Source organism: Triturus cristatus, chromosome 6, assembly GCF_964204655.1.
Source record: "Triturus cristatus chromosome 6, aTriCri1.1, whole genome shotgun sequence".
Classification (NCBI taxonomy): domain Eukaryota; kingdom Metazoa; phylum Chordata; class Amphibia; order Caudata; family Salamandridae; genus Triturus; species Triturus cristatus.
Window position 1 is genome coordinate 899,220,600 of NC_140589.1, and position 22,362 is coordinate 899,242,961.

At 42.8% G+C, this 22,362-nt stretch overlaps 1 protein-coding gene across 2 annotated transcripts in view; it reads right to left on the reverse strand.

Annotated features, from left to right (window-relative positions):
* Positions 1–22,362, reverse strand: part of WASF1 (WASP family member 1) — a 365,875-nt gene that overhangs the window by 151,401 nt on the left and 192,112 nt on the right. For both annotated transcript variants that reach the window (XM_085611549.1, XM_085611550.1), the window contains one exon: positions 6,808–6,966. In XM_085611549.1, coding sequence (XP_085467675.1) covers positions 6,808–6,940 — 133 coding nt within the window. In that variant the 5' untranslated portion in view covers positions 6,941–6,966. The remainder of the gene's footprint in view (positions 1–6,807; positions 6,967–22,362) is intronic.

Genomic DNA, 22,362 nt, shown 5'->3' on the forward strand with positions numbered 1-22,362 from the left:
TGACATACATTTAAGCCTGGTGATGGAGCAGAGATTACATCAAAAAGATGTTATTGACAAAGAAATGATTTATGACAACTTTTTGGGAAACACAGCTAACGTGTGCAAGCCACACCTTATGAAAAATGACACCAATACACAAAGTATAGTTACTGCATCGTAAAAGCATGCAGAAGAAAGAGAGATTTGAGAAAAATGTTATTCGTTCAACTAATACAGATGTGATTTTTAATAATGAAAAAATATCCTATTTATTAACATGTGTCAAAAGTATGTAGGAGGGTCAATTCTCAAATGATGGAGTTTCTTGCTAATCAATTTGATATTCATATATGAGTGTAAACATTATTAGAACATTGGAATGTGGAGCTCTCCATTGAATACAATGGAGTGCTCTGAGCTTCTACGGGTCGGTAAAGGCCTGCATAGCAACATTCCAATGTTGTTTTACAGAGGCCTCTCGCAGGCCGAGGGGATTTAAAGCCCCTCAGTCTCGAGAGGCCTTTGTTTTATTTGTTAGAACATTCTCCCTCTATTGGCAGAATGTTCTAATAGCCTTATAGCCCTCCGTAGCTGGGCTATACCGGCCATTAAAGTCCCGCAAAAACGCCTTTAACGCTGGAGCGGGCCTTTAATGGCCGGTATAGCCAGCTACGGCGGGCTAAAAGGCTATAATAAGACAAAGATTAAACAATATGAATTTGCTCAGTTTTCATGTGAAAATTAACTACAATGTCATTTCATGTAATAACGTGTACACCAATAATGACAAAAGAAAAGCAGGTGTTACACAAACACAGTTAACTGTGCGTTCATTAAACTTCTCTAGTATATATTATACATATGTATTAGTAGATTAACACATAAAAATGTTTCGCGAAATGATTAGCTTTATGTACACGTTGGTACTTACAAAATTTATGAGTAACCTATATTTACATGTATTAATTTTAACCATATTGACATGACTATTAATGCATCAATGAATATTTTTGATCTAGTATACTGAATTCCCTATTAATGGGTGATTCATAATTAACATGATCTTGTCGTATATTGTCTTAAATTCATGTAGGCCTTATTCTTTTAGTGAAGTCATGGACTGATATTTCGAAAGCGTATTGACATCTCCTGTACTAAGCAGTGCACTTGCTACAAACATTGCTACTTTCTACAACAGCTGCCTGGGAAAGTGCCCTTTTGAACCTATGATGCTTTTTCTTCAATGTGCCATTGTTCAATGTATCGCATGATCTAATAACTTAAGGAACTGCGTAATTGATCCACATATTTTTCCGGATTTTTGTCTTCTTTACAGTCTCATCACGCTCATCCTATACTGAATGACCAATAGACGGAATGCTCTGGAAAATCGAAGTGATGTCAGAAGGTGTCCCCCCGGAAACTTATCGAGTATAATTGCCTAATATAAGAGATTTGTGAAACACTAACGCAAACAACGCAGCCAGAGAACTTGACACCTGGATCTCCGACTGCGCAGACGAGCTCGCCCCGCTACGCAACCCCGACAGACAACGCCCCAGGAAAGCCGCCTGGTTCACCACCGCTCTCCAAGAAACCAGACGCACCTGCAGACGCCTGGAGAAACACCAAGACACCCGAAAACCACACCACCTACAACGACGCCATGATGGACTACCACAACCAGATCAGAGCTACCAAGAGGAACTTCATCCACAACAAAATCCTGGCCAACTCCACTAACTCCAAGGAACTTTTCAGTGTCATTCAAGAATTCACCAACCCACGCAGCAAAGCCATAGACATCACCCCATCCCAAGACCTCTGTGACAAGCTTGGAACCTATTTCCACCTCAAGATCAAAAACCTCTACGACAACTTCATCGACCATCCACCAGGTGCCACAGACTGGCCCCCGCCCCCCAGAAACACCAGCCAGCCCACCATCTCCAACTAGACACCGATCACGGCCGAAGACACAGCCTCGACCATGAAAAGCATCCACTCGAGGGCCCCCACCGAACCCTGCCCCCTTCACATCTACGACAGAGCCGCGGCTGCCATCGTACCCGAACTACAACGCACCATCAACACCACCTTCAAAACAGGCACCTTCTCAGACGACTGGAAGAGCGCAGAAGTCAGACCTCTGCTCAAGAAGCCCACAGCTGACCCCGCCGACCTCAAGAACTATCGGCCCATCTTGCTCCTCCCCTTCGCAGCCAAAGTTGCAGAGAAAACAGTCAACAGGAAACTGACACGATTCATTGAAGAGAACGCCATCCTCGACCCGTCCCAATACGGATTCCGAAGCAACCACAGCACAGAGACCGCCCTACTCGCCACCACAGATGACATCTGCACCCTCCTAGACCAAGGCCACTCCGCAGCCCTCATCCTACTCGACCTATCTGCGGCATTCGACATAGTCTCCCACCACACACTAGTTGCCAGACTACATAACGCAGGCATACAAGGAACAGCCCTGGACTGGATCCGACCATTCCTCACCAGAAGAAGCCAAAGGATCAGACTCCCACCCTTCCTCTCCGACCCCATGAAAATCACCTGCGGAGTCCCACAGGGTTCATCCCGGAGCCCAACCCTCTTTAACATGGCCACCCCCTCGCAGCCATCGTCTGACAACACGGCCTCATCATCGTATCCTACGCCGACGACACCCAGCTCATCCTCTCCCTCACCAAAGACCCCACCACTGACAAACTCAACTTCCAGAAAGGAATGCAAGACGTCGCAGTCTGGATGACCAACAGCTGCATGAAGCTCAACGCCGAGAAGACAGAAGTCCTCGTCCTCGGTACCACCCCTTCTCAATGGGGTAGCACCTGGTGACCGACTGCCCTCGGAAGTCCACCTACCCCCTCAGACCACGCCAAGAACCTCGGCATCGTGCTCATATACACATCACTCACCATGAACCGACAGGTCAACGCCGTCACCTCCAGCTGCTTCAACACCCTCCGCATCCTCCGTAAGACCTTCAAGTGGATCCCCCTGAGTCAAGGAAGACAGTCACCCACGCACTCATCACCAGCAGACTGGACTATGGAAATGCACACTACACCTGCATCAACAAGTCCCTACTCTGCAAACTCCAGACAATACAGAACACCGTTGCCAGACTCGTCCTCGGCATCCCCCGACACGAACACATCAGTCAACACCTACAAAGTCTCCACTGGCTTCCCGTGGAGAAAAGAGTCACTTTGAAAATCCTCACTCACGCCTACAAATGCCTACACAACAACGGACCCAAATACCTCAACAACAGAATCAACTTCCACGCACCCAAAAAAAAACTTCGATCTTCTAACCTCGCACTGGGCGAAACCCCTCGCATCCACAGAGTCAGAGCAGGCGGAAGATCCTTCTCTCACATTGCAGCCAAGACCTGGAACGAGCTACCGGCAGACATCAGACGCGCCCCCTCCCTGAACACCTTCAGGAAGACCCTCAAGACCTGGCTCTTCGGCTAAACAGATCTGCGGACCCCCCCCCCCCCTCTCAGCGCCTTGAGACCCTCACGGGTGAGTAGCGCGCTTAGAATTCCCTGATTAATTGACTGATTGATGCAGATCGAGGCTAAGGGAACGAAGGGCCCCTGACGTGCTATTGTGAGTCTTGCTGTTATGATAGCAGACTAGGGCAGATTACGGTTTGAACAGACTGGACTGCCTACTTGGAACTTTGCTGAACTCTCCAAAGAGTCTTTGCGGAAGACTTACTTAGCACCTTATCTCTACTGACGCATACACTGCTTGGGGGTCTGCCTCTGCTAGGGGAGACTGCCCTCACCTGTTCACTTTACTAACCTTGAAATCCAAGCTTTGGTATATTTCATTAAATCTACTCGTATTTGAATTATAATCTGAATGCTAATTTCTTAATAATATCATTTGCTTTTAATCTGATAAACTAAATTAACTACTTGAACTGATTCTGCTGTTATGACTCGTCATTACTTGTGAGTGAGCATTTGTTGATGCTAATAATTCTCTCAGCTATAACTAATTTCTACATGAGTGTGACTTCGAGATTGTAGATACAGTATCCTATTCCTGGTCCTCATTAGGTAACTGTCCATTGCCCGAATATCCAACCCCTTTCAGCACAGAGCAAGATCCATCGAAGGACCAAATTGTGGGAATAAGAGTGATGTGAATAGGGCCCAGTAAATGCTACAGCAGTGGCTTCTTCTTTGTCGACATTGTCCCTAGAGAACTGCAAAACAATCAATGTTTTAGAATTTGAAATGGAGAGCATCTCCAGATCTGCAGTGAATGGCACAGGAGAAAAAAACCTGAGAACAAAGCACCAAGGTGATGTCATATATTCGACTGTGTGATGTTACATCTGGGGAGATACTGATGTTGAATGGTAGCCATGGTGTACGCTGCCAGCACAGGAAAGCTATTACACCTTCTCCAGATGCCGTCTTGAGCTTGAGGAGATGCATGAAGTGAGGAATCTGCAGGTCGAAGTAGCCATCACAAACTTGAAAATATGCCTAGCATGCTTCTCCCTCATATCACTGCAGGGTGGAAACTGAGATGTAGTTAGCAACCACTGCACTATCACACAAGTTAAATTAGGATCGTGTTTACAAATGTCTCAAACACAGATTTCTGTTGGTGCAAAAACTGATGAGCACACAGCACACAGCCCTTTCACTGGCCTAACTAGTCAAGTATTGAAACTTCTGTTACATGGGAGCACGTTGCAATCTTCATCACAGTAAAGTTCCACATTTAAGACTGTGTTACTTTACAAGGAAATCACCTCTAATAATTAAAATAGCTCTCCTCCTCGTCCACTGTTTGTGTCTGTAACACCTAAATTCAAATCATCACTAGCAATTAACCAAATCCATTCCTGTGAAATTAAGGATTGAACCCACTCTCCTGCAGTTCATCTATTCTATATTTACGTCAACATGGGTTTTTTATCATGGAACCTGAATGCCCATAGTCAGAGTTAAACTACTGCACAGCATACCACTGTTAGCTATGTATTGTATTGTTTCATTGTGCAGCGTCTAACACCTTATGTAGCAAGAGAATGATATAAATCTATTAAATAAACTAATAAATATGTGAAGGATGCTTATGAGCAAAAGGCCTGGGGCAAGCCAAATTTCCAAGCTAGAGTGGTAGCTACTAGACGGATTCTCTCAAGAGCAAGCACCTTTTAGACCGCCTGTCTACAGGTTCAAATACACACTGTGTGGTGGCACTGAGGAGGAGTTCAAGCTCTAAGTGCTGAAGTCTGTTCTGAAATGGCTAGAAACTTCTTGCTGGGGCTTTGATGACATTCTATATAACGACAGCTCAATACGCATCTTCTTTCCCTGCCCTTCTAGATGATATGTCAACATTTGAGAGGGGCTGGCTAGTGATAAGATCATTTAGCCTGTGTCCTGTTACTATAAATTAATGTGTCACAGAAATGCTTGAGCTGCATAGACATCAGAAAATCTCTGTATAAGGGAGTAGCAAGCCTAAAAAGGAGCTGTGAGAATCATTCACCTTCCAAGAAAATCTAATTTCCCACACTACCTTGCAATGCAATGGAATCAAACAAAGTCATAAACAAAACAGTATTAAAAAGAAGTTTTAATTAAAAGGGCCTCCGGGGAGTTCTAGTGCAGTTCAGTGTGGAAAATGAACATTTTGTGGTATTTTCCCTGAAGCAAATAGCTAAGTTTTTTAGAATGTTGCATCATCCATTAGTCTGCAGTCCCAGGCACAAAGTGCAGAGACACATGGTTACAGAATTCCATTGCATCATGATCCCTGTCTAGTGACCGCATAATCATAATGTCATTGGTAGATACTTGATCCACAAAGGCACAGATAAATCCAACCGCTGCTGTCAAAGGACAAACATCAGAGTTAAAATGTATTAGGCAATCAGGATCCACAGAAGCACTTTTTATTGTGGGGTGTTTAGGGAACTGCTTACTTCACTTCTACCGAGCCCATTTTCAGGTGCAGGGCAGTTTCCCCCAATTAAAGAGGCCGAATGTCCACTTCATCTTCTGAACCTTACGACAGAGAAGAACAACACAAAAGCGTGGCAAGTCTGCACCACGATTTTCTTATTGTCCTGTTTACTCTGGTGCCAACCAAGCCACAAAGTACTTGTCAAACTTGCTCTTCTCATCAGACCCACTCATGACCCGCGCGCAGACCTGTTAATGATGCTCTGCCCAGCACCCGACGACCAAATTCTTTTCAGTATTAACAGTGATAGGTTTTCTGTATTTATAGGGTGGTGCTGCTGTCTGATATATATGATCAGTTGTCTTAACTCGGTCACCGTTTTTTATAAAAGTGTGTGGAAGCGGCCTTGGCAGCATAGAAGATAGTTGACTTGTAGCAGGCAGACGAAAAGACAGGTCAGTGCACTAACACGGCCACCCTCCGCCGCCATGTGTAGGGCGTACAGGAGGAGAACACATTCTGGATGGGCAAAATCGCAGCCTGTATAAGCTCTACAGTGGAAAGCAACAAACCACTCTGCTCACTACTTTTATAGGGAAAAGGTAAATCAGGAACTGGATGGATTCCAAACAGGATTATTTTTAATTGTTGTGTTGCCATGAGGTGATAAGGTTCAGATGGAACCTCGCCCAAGCAGAGCAACTTCAGATGGCATCTGTCTGTAGAGCACAAAAGTTCTTGCAGGACCATGAGGAATTGAAGAGGTTGGAAGAAAGACACCAAAAGAGACAAAGATCACCTTGAAATCCAACAAAATTAGCGTTTTCATTGCAACAACAGTAAAGCACATTGAAATACTTACTTAGGCTGCTTAGCTGTCTGATAATATTTGATAAGGATATGTTTGTCACACATTCCAGTTCATTCTTGATGGCTCTTGGCAGTGCTGTGTGACATAAATGCCTTGGGTCTATGTTCCGCTTCACCAGTGGCATCTTGAGGTAATTTCAGGACCTGGCACCTGCAGAATGAACAGAGGCAGAAACAGTGTTAGCGGGAAACGGTCACACCCATGGGAACAATCTTTAAAGCTCTAGGCAAAACGTGCATCTATGAAAATTTACAGAGGTAAAGTAATATCTTACTCTTTCAAACAGTACACATCCTTGAGTGTTATGCCTACTCATCCAAGCGCTAAGCTCTTTTGACTTTTTCTTTAATATTACTACTGAAAGATCCACAAACACAATTGCTGGCCTTTTCGCAACAAGAGGTTGTTATATATTTTTTAATAAACAGGGTTGTTGGCTCTCTTGAGTACATAAACAAAATGTGGTGAAAGTATACAGCTTTCGAATAACATTTACAATCATTATTATATGCTAAAAAAAAAAATCAGTAAATACTTTGCTTAACCACGGAGGAGAAATGGAAACATTACTTCTTTGGTGATTTTAGTATCCTTTTTCTGTTACACCCCCCAAAACTGGTTGGAAAATATCTAAAGCAAAACTAGAAAGAGTTTCTCTAAAACAAAAAATGCCATGGAGAACACCAAGCGCCAGCATCCCTAGACAGAAGTTGGACCCCCTCTATTCACATGGCTCATTAACTGTCATACTGTGTCACTGCATGTGGTGTTTCGGGATGCAAGGGTTGAAGCCTGGCATGTATTCCGAAGAGAATTATCCATTGGGTGTTATGAAAAAGGGGAAGGCAAGAGTGAATTTTCCCTTCCCTGTCGTTTGGCTCTCTCTACTTCCTAAATGGCTTAAACTCGGAACGTATAGCTCTTAAACCCCGTAGGGTGGAGGGAGACATCACAAACCCAAACAGGCTTTGAGGAAACCCGACTGCAAAACGTTGTGCCTAAAACATGGATCTTTCCTGGTGAATCAGTCCTGAGAGTAAAGCTTGCAAAAGGCATGCAGAGCTGCCTATGTTGCAGCACGATAAATGTCTGCAACACCACTGTGTATTTACCACACTACAAATGCCAACTTTGCTTCGTTGCCATCAGTCTTTGAGGAAGCGGAGATGCTATGTACATGTAAACAGTGGTGTTAGGGACTCAATGATGGGCAGAACCTTTATTGGGAAGATGAAGTTGTATAAGATATGCAAAACAATGTTTCAATTGTTAGTGGGTCAGAAAAAATATATATTTTTAGAGTATTTGGGGAAGTCACAATGACTATTAAATACATTTTACTGAAATCCGTTGTAACCCCTGTACCAGACAAATTATTATAATAGTAACATAGGTAATAGGGTTGAACTGAGTTTTTACGGGTCAACTGGTGGGACCCTGGTGACTTTTTTGTGTTGCTTCATGCTGGAACTTTCTCTGGTTGACCATGTTAAGTGGGTGTCTTCTTCCTAAATGCCCAAACTTACTTATGTTGAATTTTTAGTAACTAGACACTCATGTTTATGGAAGGGTGAGGATCAGAAGATATGGTATCTATGGAAGTGTCCAACAGATTTGCAAGAAAAGCAGGAGTTCCGTAAATTAACGGTGGCATGGCGAACAAGGAGTTGGTTAATCTCTTGACTACAAGAGAGGATTCGTTGGATTAAGGGAATTTAGAGAATGAAACTAGATTACCCAGTACTTGCTTAGGTAAAATAGTGCAGTAGGAGGACTTGTAAAATTGTCCCGGTCCCCCCCACCCCCTGAATAGGGAGAACTTTAGGGGGAGGAAACTGACCTAACTATAGGAAAAATCTAGTACCAGCCTGATGCTCTTGGTCTTTTTGGGCACAAGAACGTATCTGGAATATTATTCTGGGCATTTTTTTGCTTTCTACGGGCAACTTGATTACTCCGAGGTAAAGTTTCTCTATTACTTCTAGAGGCTCTAAAAATAGCATTTCCAGTCTAGGATGAAATGACAGAATACCTTTCAGAAGATTTATGGTACATTTATCCAAGTGGAATGTTACTTTAACATCAGCAACTAGTATAGTCATGTGATCCTGAACACTCAAAAATGGCTACCATCTTTCTAACATTAAGTGAGCCACATGCTTCTTACCACTCATAGATTGGGACTCAATTCCAAGATGACTGCAAACTATTAGAAGCACAAATGAACTCAAATCGAACTAAGATTTCTGGGCATTCAGGTATCTGACAGCAACTTCCTCCTGTTAGGGAACTAAAAATAGTGCTGCACTTTTGGTTCATTTTCTTGTATGCATGTGCCAAGCTCTCTGGCTTCGTCCGCCTTGAGTTTCAAGATGCATATTGTCAATTAATGTCATTTATCCTTAACTGTGGTCCTTTTTTCTCTTCCCTATCAGATTTTCTCCTATCTACGTTATGCAATCTTCTCTTTTCTATCAGTGTTCTCTGTGATAGTACAGTTTGGCCAAGTTTGATAGGAAATCCTTTGTCTTCTCTTTAAAACGTAAAGCAAACCTATATCCCACACACCTCCCTGTAAAAACAGTACCACAAAGGATAGAAGGCCAACACTCTAACCATATTCTTATGTCACATATCGGTAAACAAATTCCACTAGCCCTATATTTACAACTAGTCAAACTAAACATGGGTTTTGAAGCAGAAACACTGAAGTGTTTTTTGTCAGAGCAATAGGTAAGACAAGAAATGTATATTATGACAAGGAGGCTTGCAGATGAACAATGTCATGAAACTAAGATCGACAGTGAGCTTTCTGGTCTAGAAGCTTCTGTTATGCCAACGAAACTGGAGAACGGGTTGCTGTTTACAAAAGGGTAGTGGGAGTACTTTATGTTGCCAGACACCCAGGACTTGGGTTCAAGGATAACAATGTTTTCATGTTTAATTTTGTCCACATGACATGTAGGCCCAACCACCTCAAGCACAAGCCCTTTGAGTGTCAGAGAACTGTTGTGGTAAAGAGGACTGACTGCTGCGAAAGGTAGAAATGCATCCATATAAATATGATGTTCCGACCTAGCAAACAAAGTCCCGAAGAACTCCAGTCTCTTCCACCTAACGAGGCCAGTGCAAGTTAACGGTTGCAGGAACCATTTGGGAATTGAAGAAGAGAAGTTGTGCCACTGGATCTGTGTTACAAAGAAGGCTCGCACCTCAGATGTGTCTTATAGAAGAACGCATATTTGGAAACGCGTTTCGATAAGAGGATCTTAGTCAAGGCCAGAATCACATTACCAGTGCACCATCGCCCTTAAAATCAACCAGTAAACCATGAATATAGTAGAGACACTGCACGATCTTTGTATGGAAACAATACATGTTTTCAAGAGCTGGAAGAGGCTGGAGAGGAACAGGGGAATACACTTAAACATTTAAGTTTGTGGGTCTGTACAAACTCACTGGCATTCCACCCATGAGACTACCACTCCCCATCTACTCCAGCCTGTGAACACAGTTGCTCACTGGCAAATCTTCATGTCAGTAAATAATGTTTTTAAATTTTTTTAAATAACCTTTTATTAACTTATTATTAGCATACATGTCTCCTTTGCATGTCAGATATGTCCACACTATATTAATGAACCACTACATACAGAAACATCATTTCACCATTAAGTGTGATCATAATACATGCCACTTATAGCATAGTCCAAAGTTGTGATGATAGATCCAGTCACATAAGTTATCTGAGGATTCACATATTCGTCCTAACCCCATCTGCATGTCAATTGGTTATCATCCTCCGGCAGAGTGGGCTGAGAATTGCTCTAAGGACTTCAGCCCTTGGAGTTCTCTCCAGCTACCCATATTTTTTCGATTTTTTAGGGCTATCCCTTGACTCGTATACCACTTTTTATACACCAGCCATATTTATTTTCCAGACCTCCACCATTGGAACCCCTTATTTCCCCTAGGTTTTAGCAATATTTTGTCTAGCCATCACTAGTGCTAAATTACAGAATACTGTTTGGTATCTTGGTCTTGTGACATCTCACCAGCTGCCTAGGACTGCTAGGTGTGCTGGTAATGGAAAAGTGTCCCCTAGTATCCTACCAATGTGGTGCTTAACTTTTATGGAAGCTCATCTGCTTTCACTTGAAATGCATCGCAATTTGGGCTTATGCTAACTCGAGTTGTGTTTGAAATGTTCTCCATCTTGTACCAATGTCACCAAGATCACGTGTCATTGTTGTCGTTTTCTTTCGTTCCACATAAAGAATTGCAAGACTCGCACTAATAAACTGAAAACTGTTCCCAAAGACCTCTTTGCAATTTACCAACAACACTTCAACTGTCCCAGGCTATGGGCATACAAAGTATCCACTGGGCTTCCAAACTAACCATGCGAATGTCTGCACATTCAATGTAACAATACCATGAGAGAATCATCAAATGTATTCTGTAGTAAATGGTTTCTTACTGCTTGTTCACTATTGGTGCATATCATGATAAACGTATACCCATGTAGAACATATGACTGTTTTTGTCTGAAGTCCTATTAAAGGATATAGTTTTCTATGGGGAGTGGGAGGAGACACACTCCCCTTTCCCCACTCTTAGAAGGCAAATCTATGCCAGATTTCACCTATAATTGTACTGAGTTCTTTGTACTTATGACCTACATGCTTTGCTGATACATTTCCCTAATTATATATTTTGTAACCTACCAAACATTTCTTATATAAAGCTTTGAACCTACAACTCTTGTCTGTTAGTCATATTAAAATGTTTATCACCTGCTACTGATCTCGAGAGGGACGGCTCCAGTCCGGGAGCACTCAAGTCCATATTGGGACTACACTGCTCCCGGTCCAGGTTGTTGGTGTGCGCCATGAGTGGCATTTAAGGTAGAGAAAGTGTGCCGATGAATTACAACAAATCCCATAAAATATGAATGTGGGTCCCTGTTGAATTACAATCCCTAAGGCATCTGTCATCCCCTGACCTCCCAAATTTCATTAATTTTTCCCTAGTGTAGTACATGCAATGTAAGATCTTCAAGTGAATTTGTCTAAATCCCACCTTGATCGCTATCTCTCTCATGTGTATACAGGCTTCACTCCAGTCTTCGCAGTCGACTGCGCTTCTATCCCATTCGATTAAATACTTTAATGAGTGTAAACCCGAATAATGTTCATGCAAGCCGAACTTACACAAGTAAACAACGTTAAGTATTGGGCCCATAACACTTCGAGTCGAACAAGACCTTGCCAAGTTCATCTAGTTGTAAAATATAATTGTCCAATAATTGATAAAGAATTTGGTATATGATAATTAATATAGCTAACACAGGCACTGAGGCACAGTTCAAAAAAAGTGTTTTTTTTATGCTCCCACTACCCACTTCCAACCAAATTCAATCACTGAAACAGGCGTTCTGACCCATTTCCTTTTTTTAAAAACATGATCACCATTCAAAATCTATCTTGCCAACTAAAAGCAAAGAATAAATATAAAACATGAATTTACACTCATTTTGTAGTGAGGAACAATAATGAAACAATTAGATATCACTATTTGCTGTGTTTCCCAAACTTTTTATAACCACAACCCAATTTTTAGAAGAAACTTTTGCGACCCATCTAGCGTTAATGGACATGGAGCAGACAATTTTTTAATGTAACTAAAGCGTTGTGTGGTACCACACTGTAATTTCCATTGAAATGGCCACTAAATTTGCACACATGCAGTTTTATTGATAAAACTATATTGGACAAAAATGATAATGTATAGAAACCAGGTTGCGGTGAATATTTATCATTTGTGCAATACCAAGTAAAGTGTCTTGATTGATTTCGATCCTTTTAAAATCTTTGTTTCCATCACACTTCAGAATCACAAACAAATGTGCTTCATTTTTGCTTTGCTAACTGCTGAAGGTGTGCGGTTCATTTTTAGATAGTTATATTTTGTAGTGTGTTACAAAGAAATGACATCCTACAGCCTTTCCTTCTACACTCTGTACCTGAGCAAGATTTTCACACAATTCACTTCAGATTTTTCTTTCTCACTGCAAAGTGAGAGGAGCTTGCAAAAATACAAATCCCCATGTTAAAGAACATTAGCAGAAACTGTCATAAAGCATAGCCTGACATTGGCAAACTAGGTTAAGTATAAGCTCAAACATGTGGCTAAAACTACCATGATGTTGATTAATGTCCTTGAGCTACTTGGAGGCTGCAAGGAATTGCGCTAAACTGATAATGGCAATATCCGAACAAAGCCTTAGGCATTTCCTGAGATAGGGTTGACCTGTGTATGAAATGCACTTCCAGAGAAATTAAGGAAGAGTCCCCTGATCATGCCTAAATCACCCTAAGTATGAAATAGGGCCACTATCTTCAACTGTTGTGCACATCATGCTCCTCTGAGGTTTCTCAGTTCTGAATGATGCAGGGGCTGCTTCTCCATTAGGACTGTGGGGCTGTGCCCCTCTGAAAATTCCTACACAATCACATTTACATTAAAAAAATTAAATTGATCGATTTATTTAAAGATATGATTGTATCTCTAAATAAATTGATGTATTAAAGTGTGGGTTGTCTGTTTCAGGCTGCCTTCCCCGCCTCGCTCTGAAGCAGGAGACGGAAGATAGGCAGTAAATCAACTTTCTTAACATGTGGATGGCACAGGGCCTTCTGTTTTAAAGCCCTTCATTGCCACTGTGGTCTAGGGCTGCATACACACTGTAGGCCAGTGACGCAATAAGCGTCACAGTTTCAGGCTTTGGAGACTTCATCCCTGCGTGTCTTCAGATGCCCGTCATTCAAAGGCATAGATCCAACCCTTATCGACACACATGAGAGTGGATGCAACCATCTGATCCGGTGCCTTGTTCTCGGTAATGGTAAGTGTTTGCAAGCTAATGCTGTGTTCCGTATATTGTGCCGAGAAAACCCTCTTCACGCTAACCTCCCCCACTGTGAGACCCCAGGCCCTCGCTGCACATTGCTCGCTCCTTTAGAAGTGGAGCTGAGGCATTTGCTACCTTGTGAAATTGATCCAAATAAGGAGCAGGGTTCACCCTTGTTCCCTTATGAAATGGATCCAAATATCCAAGTCAGGCCCAAAGCGAGAGATATGTGCTTACTGTGGAAAATGTGCTTACAGTGGTCAGTTCTCTGATGTATGACATTAAAATTGGCCCTGTGTACATGTCCCTAAGTTAGCACTGATGCCAAAAACATGGATTGAAATGCAAACAATTAATGTTAAAAACGTCAGGGAATGCATTTCAGCGATTTAGTTACTCACTTATTTCACATGCTTTACTTAGTCTTGCATTCCCCAAGAGTTAGCTATTTTATAATGTTGTTGTTTATCAGTATTTTGTTCTGTGCATACTTTGAAGCTTGAGCCATGCCAGGTGGTTTATGAGGGGCTTTGTTTGAGCGCTCAGGCACTAAGGCTAAAGCCAGACAAAGTGCCTGTCAGTGGGTTGGCCTCTCTACAGAGCACACAGAACAATGTTTGTGTAACTGTATTCCATTTGCAACTGAAATTATGTGGATATGTGTGTGAAGGGGTTACATAGATGTCAAAATATGTGCAAGGCAAAACTAAGAGAAATTAAAGTGCTTAGATTTGAGGGAGTGCAGTGCATGTTGAGGGGGTGAAGTGACAGATGCGAGGAAGTGCATTCGGGGAAGAGTGAAAAGGGGATGCTGAAGATGTGGTGGAAGATGTACAGATGGACAACATATGCAGAAAAAAGAGGATACATATCTACCATAGGGCACACATAACTGATGGCCAAAACTCCTTCCACAGGCTATTTAATTCACAGACTCACTATTTCTGAATTTAAACTCTTCCAATGTTAATTATTTATAAGAAATCATTGTTGTTACTCATTTATCTTAAACAGCTAACACCCAGTGACAAAGCCAATCACACTGACAGGCTTTAGGCGTATGACAGTTGCTGTGCCATTTATCGTGGATGCAATTACATCTCGGAGAGAAACCAAAATACCGGCATGGTTGCACACTATGGGAGTCACAGAAATGTCTTTGACATGTTTCTTTATAGAGAGCACCCACTTTTTTCATCTCACTTAAAGACTGTCTGCACGTATTTCTATATGACTGGTTACAGCCAGCATCTGTGGGTGCTTCTCGAAGGCTGGTTAGAGCATATTTTTCCAAAGTTAATGCTGAATGCAGTGCAAGACACTGGGCAAGCATACATTTCAAAGGGCTAAAGTTGTCACACAGAAAAATTTGCACATTACAGTACATGTTGAACAAATTAATGCAAGAAGATATGTGTTTTTAATATTCCAAGACTATACGTTCCCACTGCTTAATAAGCCCTGCTTTATTGCTACATTAGTTTGCTTTAAAATGCACCACGTGCCAATCTTTTTTTTCATTTCTTTCACAGGAGAGGGACTCTCCCTGGACCCCAGGTTTGTCCTTTGAACTTGTTCACATTGCTTGCTATATAAAAATCATGCCCAATGTTTACGCCGCACCACTTTTAAATATCACCAGCCGCCACTGTGCCACCAGTCTTATTTTCCACTAATATGTATCTTGACTGGCATTCTCTTTGTTGTGAAAGGGGGTAATCGATGCAACCCAATGTCACGGAAGCAAGAACAACAAGTGTAGGGCTCCGTTTCCTTCAAGCCCCCAAAAAGGTATCTGGACCAGTGGGAAAGAGGAAGGGGCACGAGTATCAGCAACGAGATCTGTTTATATTGTGATATTATCTTGATCAATGCTCCCCAAGAAGGAACAATCACCCTCAGAAACAGAAAACTGTGCCCATCACTACTGAAGTTGCAACCTCCCAAGTATAAAGCAGGTATTTAAGAGGATTTGAGGCATGAGAGGGTTTACTTTACTCTTGTCTGTGTCAAACGGACAAGCCAGACTGCTCCGTTTAATATTTACTCTTCAGAAATAAAATTTTAGTATTGTTTTTTGGGGTGGTTTTATATAGCGCAAACTCGATCAAATGTATATTGAGCGCTTCATATGGACAGCAGTAGCATTACACAAGGTCAAATGTATTCATTTTTAGGTCTCGGCTGGCGTTGAAGCGCACATGCGCTCCTCGCCTCGAGACTTACAGTAATCAGCTAATGTTTGGGAGAACGGGACTCGAGGCGCGCCCCTCATTTTCATTGGGTAGCGTCAGCGTTTATGTTAAACGCTGACTTCCCATTGAAAAGGAGGGTTTTAAGTTGCCTCCCTTTGGCTTTTTTGGATGGCCCACTTGGACGGGCTCTCCTGCTTTCCTTCTGGTGTAAAAGTTTTCTTATCTTTATGGGGACATGTGTTTCAAACACATGGCCCCACAAAGACAAGAGATCCTCTTTCGCTTTCGGGACCGCGCCGTGCTCCTTTTTTTCACTGCTACAATGCATCACCCCCACCGCGCCCTATCACAGACCTCCCAGACTGTGCCATGCCAGGCCTAACTTATCCAGGTGACTTTGTATTCGGATACTCGTAACTCACACCTGGAATAATATGGAACACGTAAGCTTTGGTTCGATTACACTTTTGCTGAAGGAGGAGGTAGTCTTTACTTTTATACAGTTCATTGAATAGGATTTGGCATTTGCTTTGGTCAGAACAAAATTTGTGGTGCTGTAGTTTCAGCGAAGCACTGAAGGGTTTCCTGTAAAGATGACTGCTGGAGTTCTGTGGGCACAGCACTGATTACCGATGGATGTTCTGAGTGAGGGAGTTGTTGGAGTGTTCTAGTCCTGGAGATGCGGTGAGAGCTCAGGCAGAGTGCTGAAAGATGTGATGTGGAGAGGAGAGGTCACGTCTGGAGCCCAGGCTGCGGTAGCCATTGAAAAGTAGTTTTGTGTAAGAATCTTTAACAGTCCTCTGAACAGATGACAGTCCGTATTTCAGGGGGCGACCATGGCGTTTGCTTTACCTATGCCGGAGTGTTGCCTCTGCAGTGGGAGTGGGTGTTGTTGGCTATGGATATGGAGCACTATATCATTAAACAAATGTGTGCTTCTCAGAAATGGAGAGATTGTAGACTGAGAAGCTTACGGATTCAAGTCTCTGTACTTGCGGGTTGTCCTTTGGGTGTGATGAGGCCCTCACTGCTTACAAGAGGTCTGTCCCCCACTGTAGGATCTTTTCAGCCGACGCTTGCAGATCTTCACGAAGTTTATCATTTCTCACTTCCTGGCAACAGGTGTATAAAACCGAGAAGTCTGCTTATGTATCTGGTTCTTGACGAACTGGTTGTGCGCCTGGGCAGCCACAGGGCTTGTTTTCAGGGAATGTTGGAGGGGAAGCTTTGTTTGTTTCTTGCAGTCATGGGTGGAAGCGCTGTACCGGCCAGTTTGTGCAGGGTTAACGAGGTTGGGGTTGTCATCAGTGATGTCATGAGTGATGTCACTGACCATGTCATGAGTGATGTAATATGTGAAGTCATCAGCAGTGCATTGCAGGCGCGCGAGTTGTAGTTAGCTCAACTAACTAGAACAGGCGAATTGCTCTGGTTTTATATGAGTCAAATGTCCAACTAACTAAAACGTCCCTGAAACCTATGTTTTTTTCAGAGAATTTCTAAGGTTTTTTAAATGCTAATTCCCAACTATAACGTCTGTAAAATCTATGGTTTTTTCAGTGAATTTCGAAGGTTTTTTAAATGTTAATTTCATATTTAAATATTTATAAAACCTATATTTTTTTCAAATTGTTTTTTAATATTTTGCAACTCTATCATCCTTTTTTTAAACTTTACAAATTATGTGATCTTTTATATCTTCCCCACAAAATATGTATATATTTTTTTTAATATTTTTTTTTTTAGAAAACTACAGTCCCGTACCAGTTGTCCACAAAGCTCGATCAACACGCAAATCCTATCCACCACATTTAAATGAAGCGCATTTCGTATCCGACGGGTTTGTGGCACCGCGTCCCGCGTAATAACATGTACATATGAGGTCGTGCCAGCTGCTACTTTGGTTTGCGACGGGTACGCACTACCAAGCCGCGCGTTACGTCATGTACGAATAGGGTCACGCCCGCTGCGTGTTGCGCATGCGACGAGTGCACGCTGCCACGCCCTGTGTTACGTCACAGACGTACGATGTCGCGCCGCATACGCCATTCCATCTTTTTTTTTGTTTCAAAACTATATCTGAAAAACTTTAAAGTGTATATGAGAGCAAGCGATAATTAAAAATATTTTAAACAGTTATATATTTCTAACTCTAATAAACTTATATTATAATAAATATACTTTCTCAAAATCACATCTGGTGCGGTCTCATTGCGCACTGTCTGCGCGATTGCCATGTAACCATAAAAAAAAGCATTTCATTAGTTCATAACATTTCCCATTGTAACAGTTCGAGAACTCCACCCATTTTAGTCAATATCTGTACTGCACTTCGTGAGACACACCTCTTCTGCTTAGAGAGCTTTGCTCAAAACTTTTTGCAATATACACATATCTTACACTACACACAACATGCAACCATCATTTTCATCAATATTCATGCTCTGTAAAGTAGCCTTCCACCTATGATACCCATACACCTAAAAGTTACATTACCGAAATTTTCTCCAATACCACATGTAACATGGTTCAATATGCTGTCCACAACACAACGTAATATAGTACGGCCCAGAGACAGTATCATGCATAGATAATGAACACATGGACACAGATAGATAGTGGAAGTGGATACGGGCACGTACGCTCGACTCCTTTTTATTACCATGGTGACATATCCAGTGACCTCTGTGCTGGATGTGTGTGCGGTAAGTCTAAACCAGCCTTCAGACGATGGTTGCTGCTAGCATCAACTACAACAGTAATCATTGGATCACAAACACAGATTCAATATTAAAAGAATCAATAATTTATGCTGCAGTAAGGTAGGGACAGTAGATGTGAAATAATACAGAAATATTTCCATCGTAAAAGAACAACAACTTGTGGTATACTGACACACAATCAATAGATCTGAAATAATACACAAAAAGATGATATCATAAACGCTCCATCAGTTCTAGTGCACTCACATAACCACATCAAAAGCATTCAGCATGTGCACAGCCACCGATAATGCGTGCTGTAGACAGGCCGTACTAGGAGCAATATCTGTGCCATCAACACTGCATCATCTGCAATACCGACTCAATCTGAATTATGAACACTGCTGTCTGCAGTGTAGGCCATAGAGAACGGTCACAAAGGACCCACAGATACGTAAAGTGACTTCACCTACCCAGTTTGTCGTCAGCGAAGCAACAAAAAATAGTCTGCAAAGCCTGTAATGATACATATGCATGGTGCAGACAGTACACACTGGAGCAATGTCTTTTCCTACAGGACTATCTCATCTACAATAGCGACTCAATCTCAATTGTGAACACTGCTGTCTGCAGTGTAGGCCAGAGTGAGCAGTCACAAGGGCCCACAGCCACATGGCATTCACTTGAGCTCTACAGTTTGCTATACACAAACTAAAAAAAAACGTGTGCATAGCCTGCAATGATGCATATGAGTGGTGCAGACAGAGCACACTGGAGCAATATCTTTTCCTACAGGAATGAATCATCTACAATACCGACTCAATGCCAAATGTGGACACAGAAGCCTGCAGTATAGGCCAGAGAGAGCGTTCAGCAAGGGCCCACAGCCACGTGGCATTGACTTGACCTCTACAGTTTGCAATACAGGAAGCTAAAGAAATTTGTACAGAGCCTACAATGATGCGTATGAGTGCTGCAGACAGAGCACACTGGAGCAATGTCTTTTCCTACAGCACTACCCAATCTAAAATAGTGACTCCATCTGAATTCTGAACACTGCTGTCTGCAGTGTAGGCCAGAGAGAGCAGTCAGCAAGAGCCCACAACCACCTGGCATTCACTTGAGCTCTACAGTTTGCAATACACGAAGAATAAAAACGTGTGCACATCCTGCAATGATGCATATCCGTGGTGCAGACAGAGCGCACTGGAGCAATGTCTTTTCCTACAGGACTGCATCACCTATAATACCGACTCAATGTCAAATGTGGACACTGCTGTCTGCAGTGTAGGCCAGAGAGAGCAGTCAGCAAGAGCCCACAACCACCTGGCATTCACTTGAGCTCTACAGTTTGCAATACACGAAGAATAAAAACGTGTGCACATCCTGCAATGATGCATATCCGTGGTGCAGACAGAGCGCACTGGAGCAATGTCCTTTCCTACAGGACTGCATCCTCTCTAATACCGACTCAATGTCAAATGTGGACACTGAAGTCTGCAGTATAGGCCAGAGAGAGCGGTCAGCAAGGGCCCACAGCCACGTGGCATTGACTTGATCTCTACGGTTTGAAATACACGAAGCAAAGAAAACGTGTGCGAAGCCTGCAATGATGCGTATGAGTGGTGCAGATAGAGCACACTACAGCAATCTCTTCTCTAACAGGACTGCATCATCTACAATAGCAACTCGATCTGAATTGTGAACACTACTGTCTGCATTGTTTATTAAAAGCAGTACTCACACACACAACCATCAATATTTGTTCTCACTCCCTCTTTACAAAATAAAACAACATAAATTACAGAGAACTCTACAATGAATAACTCAAAACAATTCGAATTGGGATTTCATCTCTCCACAGTCTACACTATTCACTGTTCCTTTTGACTTCCAAGATACATTTGGTCATTTCACTAAACCTATAACTGATGAAAAAGAACTTCTTGAAGCAAGTATACTAAAACAATATTATGTATGTTTCAATAGACGTTCTAATTACTTAACTACTGGATTCTGTAATTAACAATCACCACGCAATCTAAATTGTGAACCCTGCGAATTGCAGTCTACACCAAATCCAGTGGTCATTCACAACCTGCAGCCACATACCGTTGGATTCGGAAGCACAGAGTTGGTTGCACCTGATCAGAGGGGGTACACAAAAATCATCACAGACTTTAACTTATGACATCCTCAATCATAGAATCAAGACCCCATTTCACTGTTTGGACCTGCTCTACCGCAGTGTATTCCAGCAATACCAGTCAACTAAGCCCAATAACCATGTGCAGCACTTAACTACAGAAGCACAGAATCTGATGCACCTCAACAGACGGAGTTGTGTGAAAAACCAGCAACAGGTAATATCGGACATCATCCATTGTGTGATCAAGACACCACTGTTGGTACCTAGAGTTGGTTGCGCCTCATCAGAAGCTATACACAAAAATCATCACACACTTTAACTTCTGACATCCTCAATCATAGAAATAAGGCCTCGTTTCACTGTTCGAACATGCTGTACCGCCGTGTACTCCAGCAACTGCAATAAACCATGCCTAATAATCATGTGCAGCAGTTAACTACAGAAGCACAGAGTCTAATCCACCTCAACGGAAAGAGTTCTGTACAAATTAAGCAGAACGTAATATCGGACACCTTCCATTGTGGAATCAAGACAACGTTCCACTGTTGCAACCTAGAGTTGGTTCAACCTGGTCAAAGGGAGTACCCTCATTTCCACTCTCAGATGCAGTTCTAACATAATCCATTGTGGGACCAAGACACCGTTCCACTGTTCGGACCTAGAGTTGGTTGCACCTGATCGGAGGGGGTACCGTCATCTCCACTCTCAGATGCAGTTCTAACATCGTCCATTGTGATATCAAGACACCGTTCCACTGTTCGGACCTGCTGTACCACGGTTTACTCCACCGACTGCAGTCAGCCAACCCCTATAATCATGTGCAGCAGTTAGCTACGGAAGTACAGAGTCTGATGCACCTCAACGGAGGGAGTTCCCTGAAAACTCAGTAGCAGGTAATATCAGACATCGTCCATTCTGGGATCAAGCCACCGTTCCACTGTTGGGACCCAGAGTTGATTGCACCTGATCGGAGGGGGGTACACCAAAATCATCACAGACTAACTTCTGACATCCTCAATCATAGAATCAAGACCCTGTTTCATTGTTCGGACCTGCTGTACCGCGGTGTACTCCACCGACTGCAGTCAACAAAGCCCAATAATCCTGTACAGCAGTTAGCTACGGAAGCACAGAGTGTGATGCACCCCAACGGAGGTTGTTCTCTGAAAACTCAGCATTAGGTAATATCGGACATCGTCCATTATGGGATCAAGACACCGTTCCACTGTTGGGACCCAGAGTTGGTTGCAGCTGGTCGAAGGGAGTACCTTCATCTCCACTCTCAGATACAGTTCTAACATCGTCCACTATGGTATCAAAACACCGTTCCACTGTCGGTACCTGTCGGACTACTGTGTTACTATTATACAGAGCACTCCACGCTCCTGGGCCTCAGGCTGGGCTCTGTGTGCCTGTGTCGCGGTAGCCAGCTTTAATCTCAGGAGCGTTCCCAGCTCGCAGACCTCGGCCCAGGACCTTCCGCCGGCATGTGGTCGGCCCTCTTTCACATACAGCGGTGTCGAAAGGTGAACTGTGGGGCATGTATGCGTCACAGCGGCCATGACAGTTTCTGAGTACCAGCAGGCT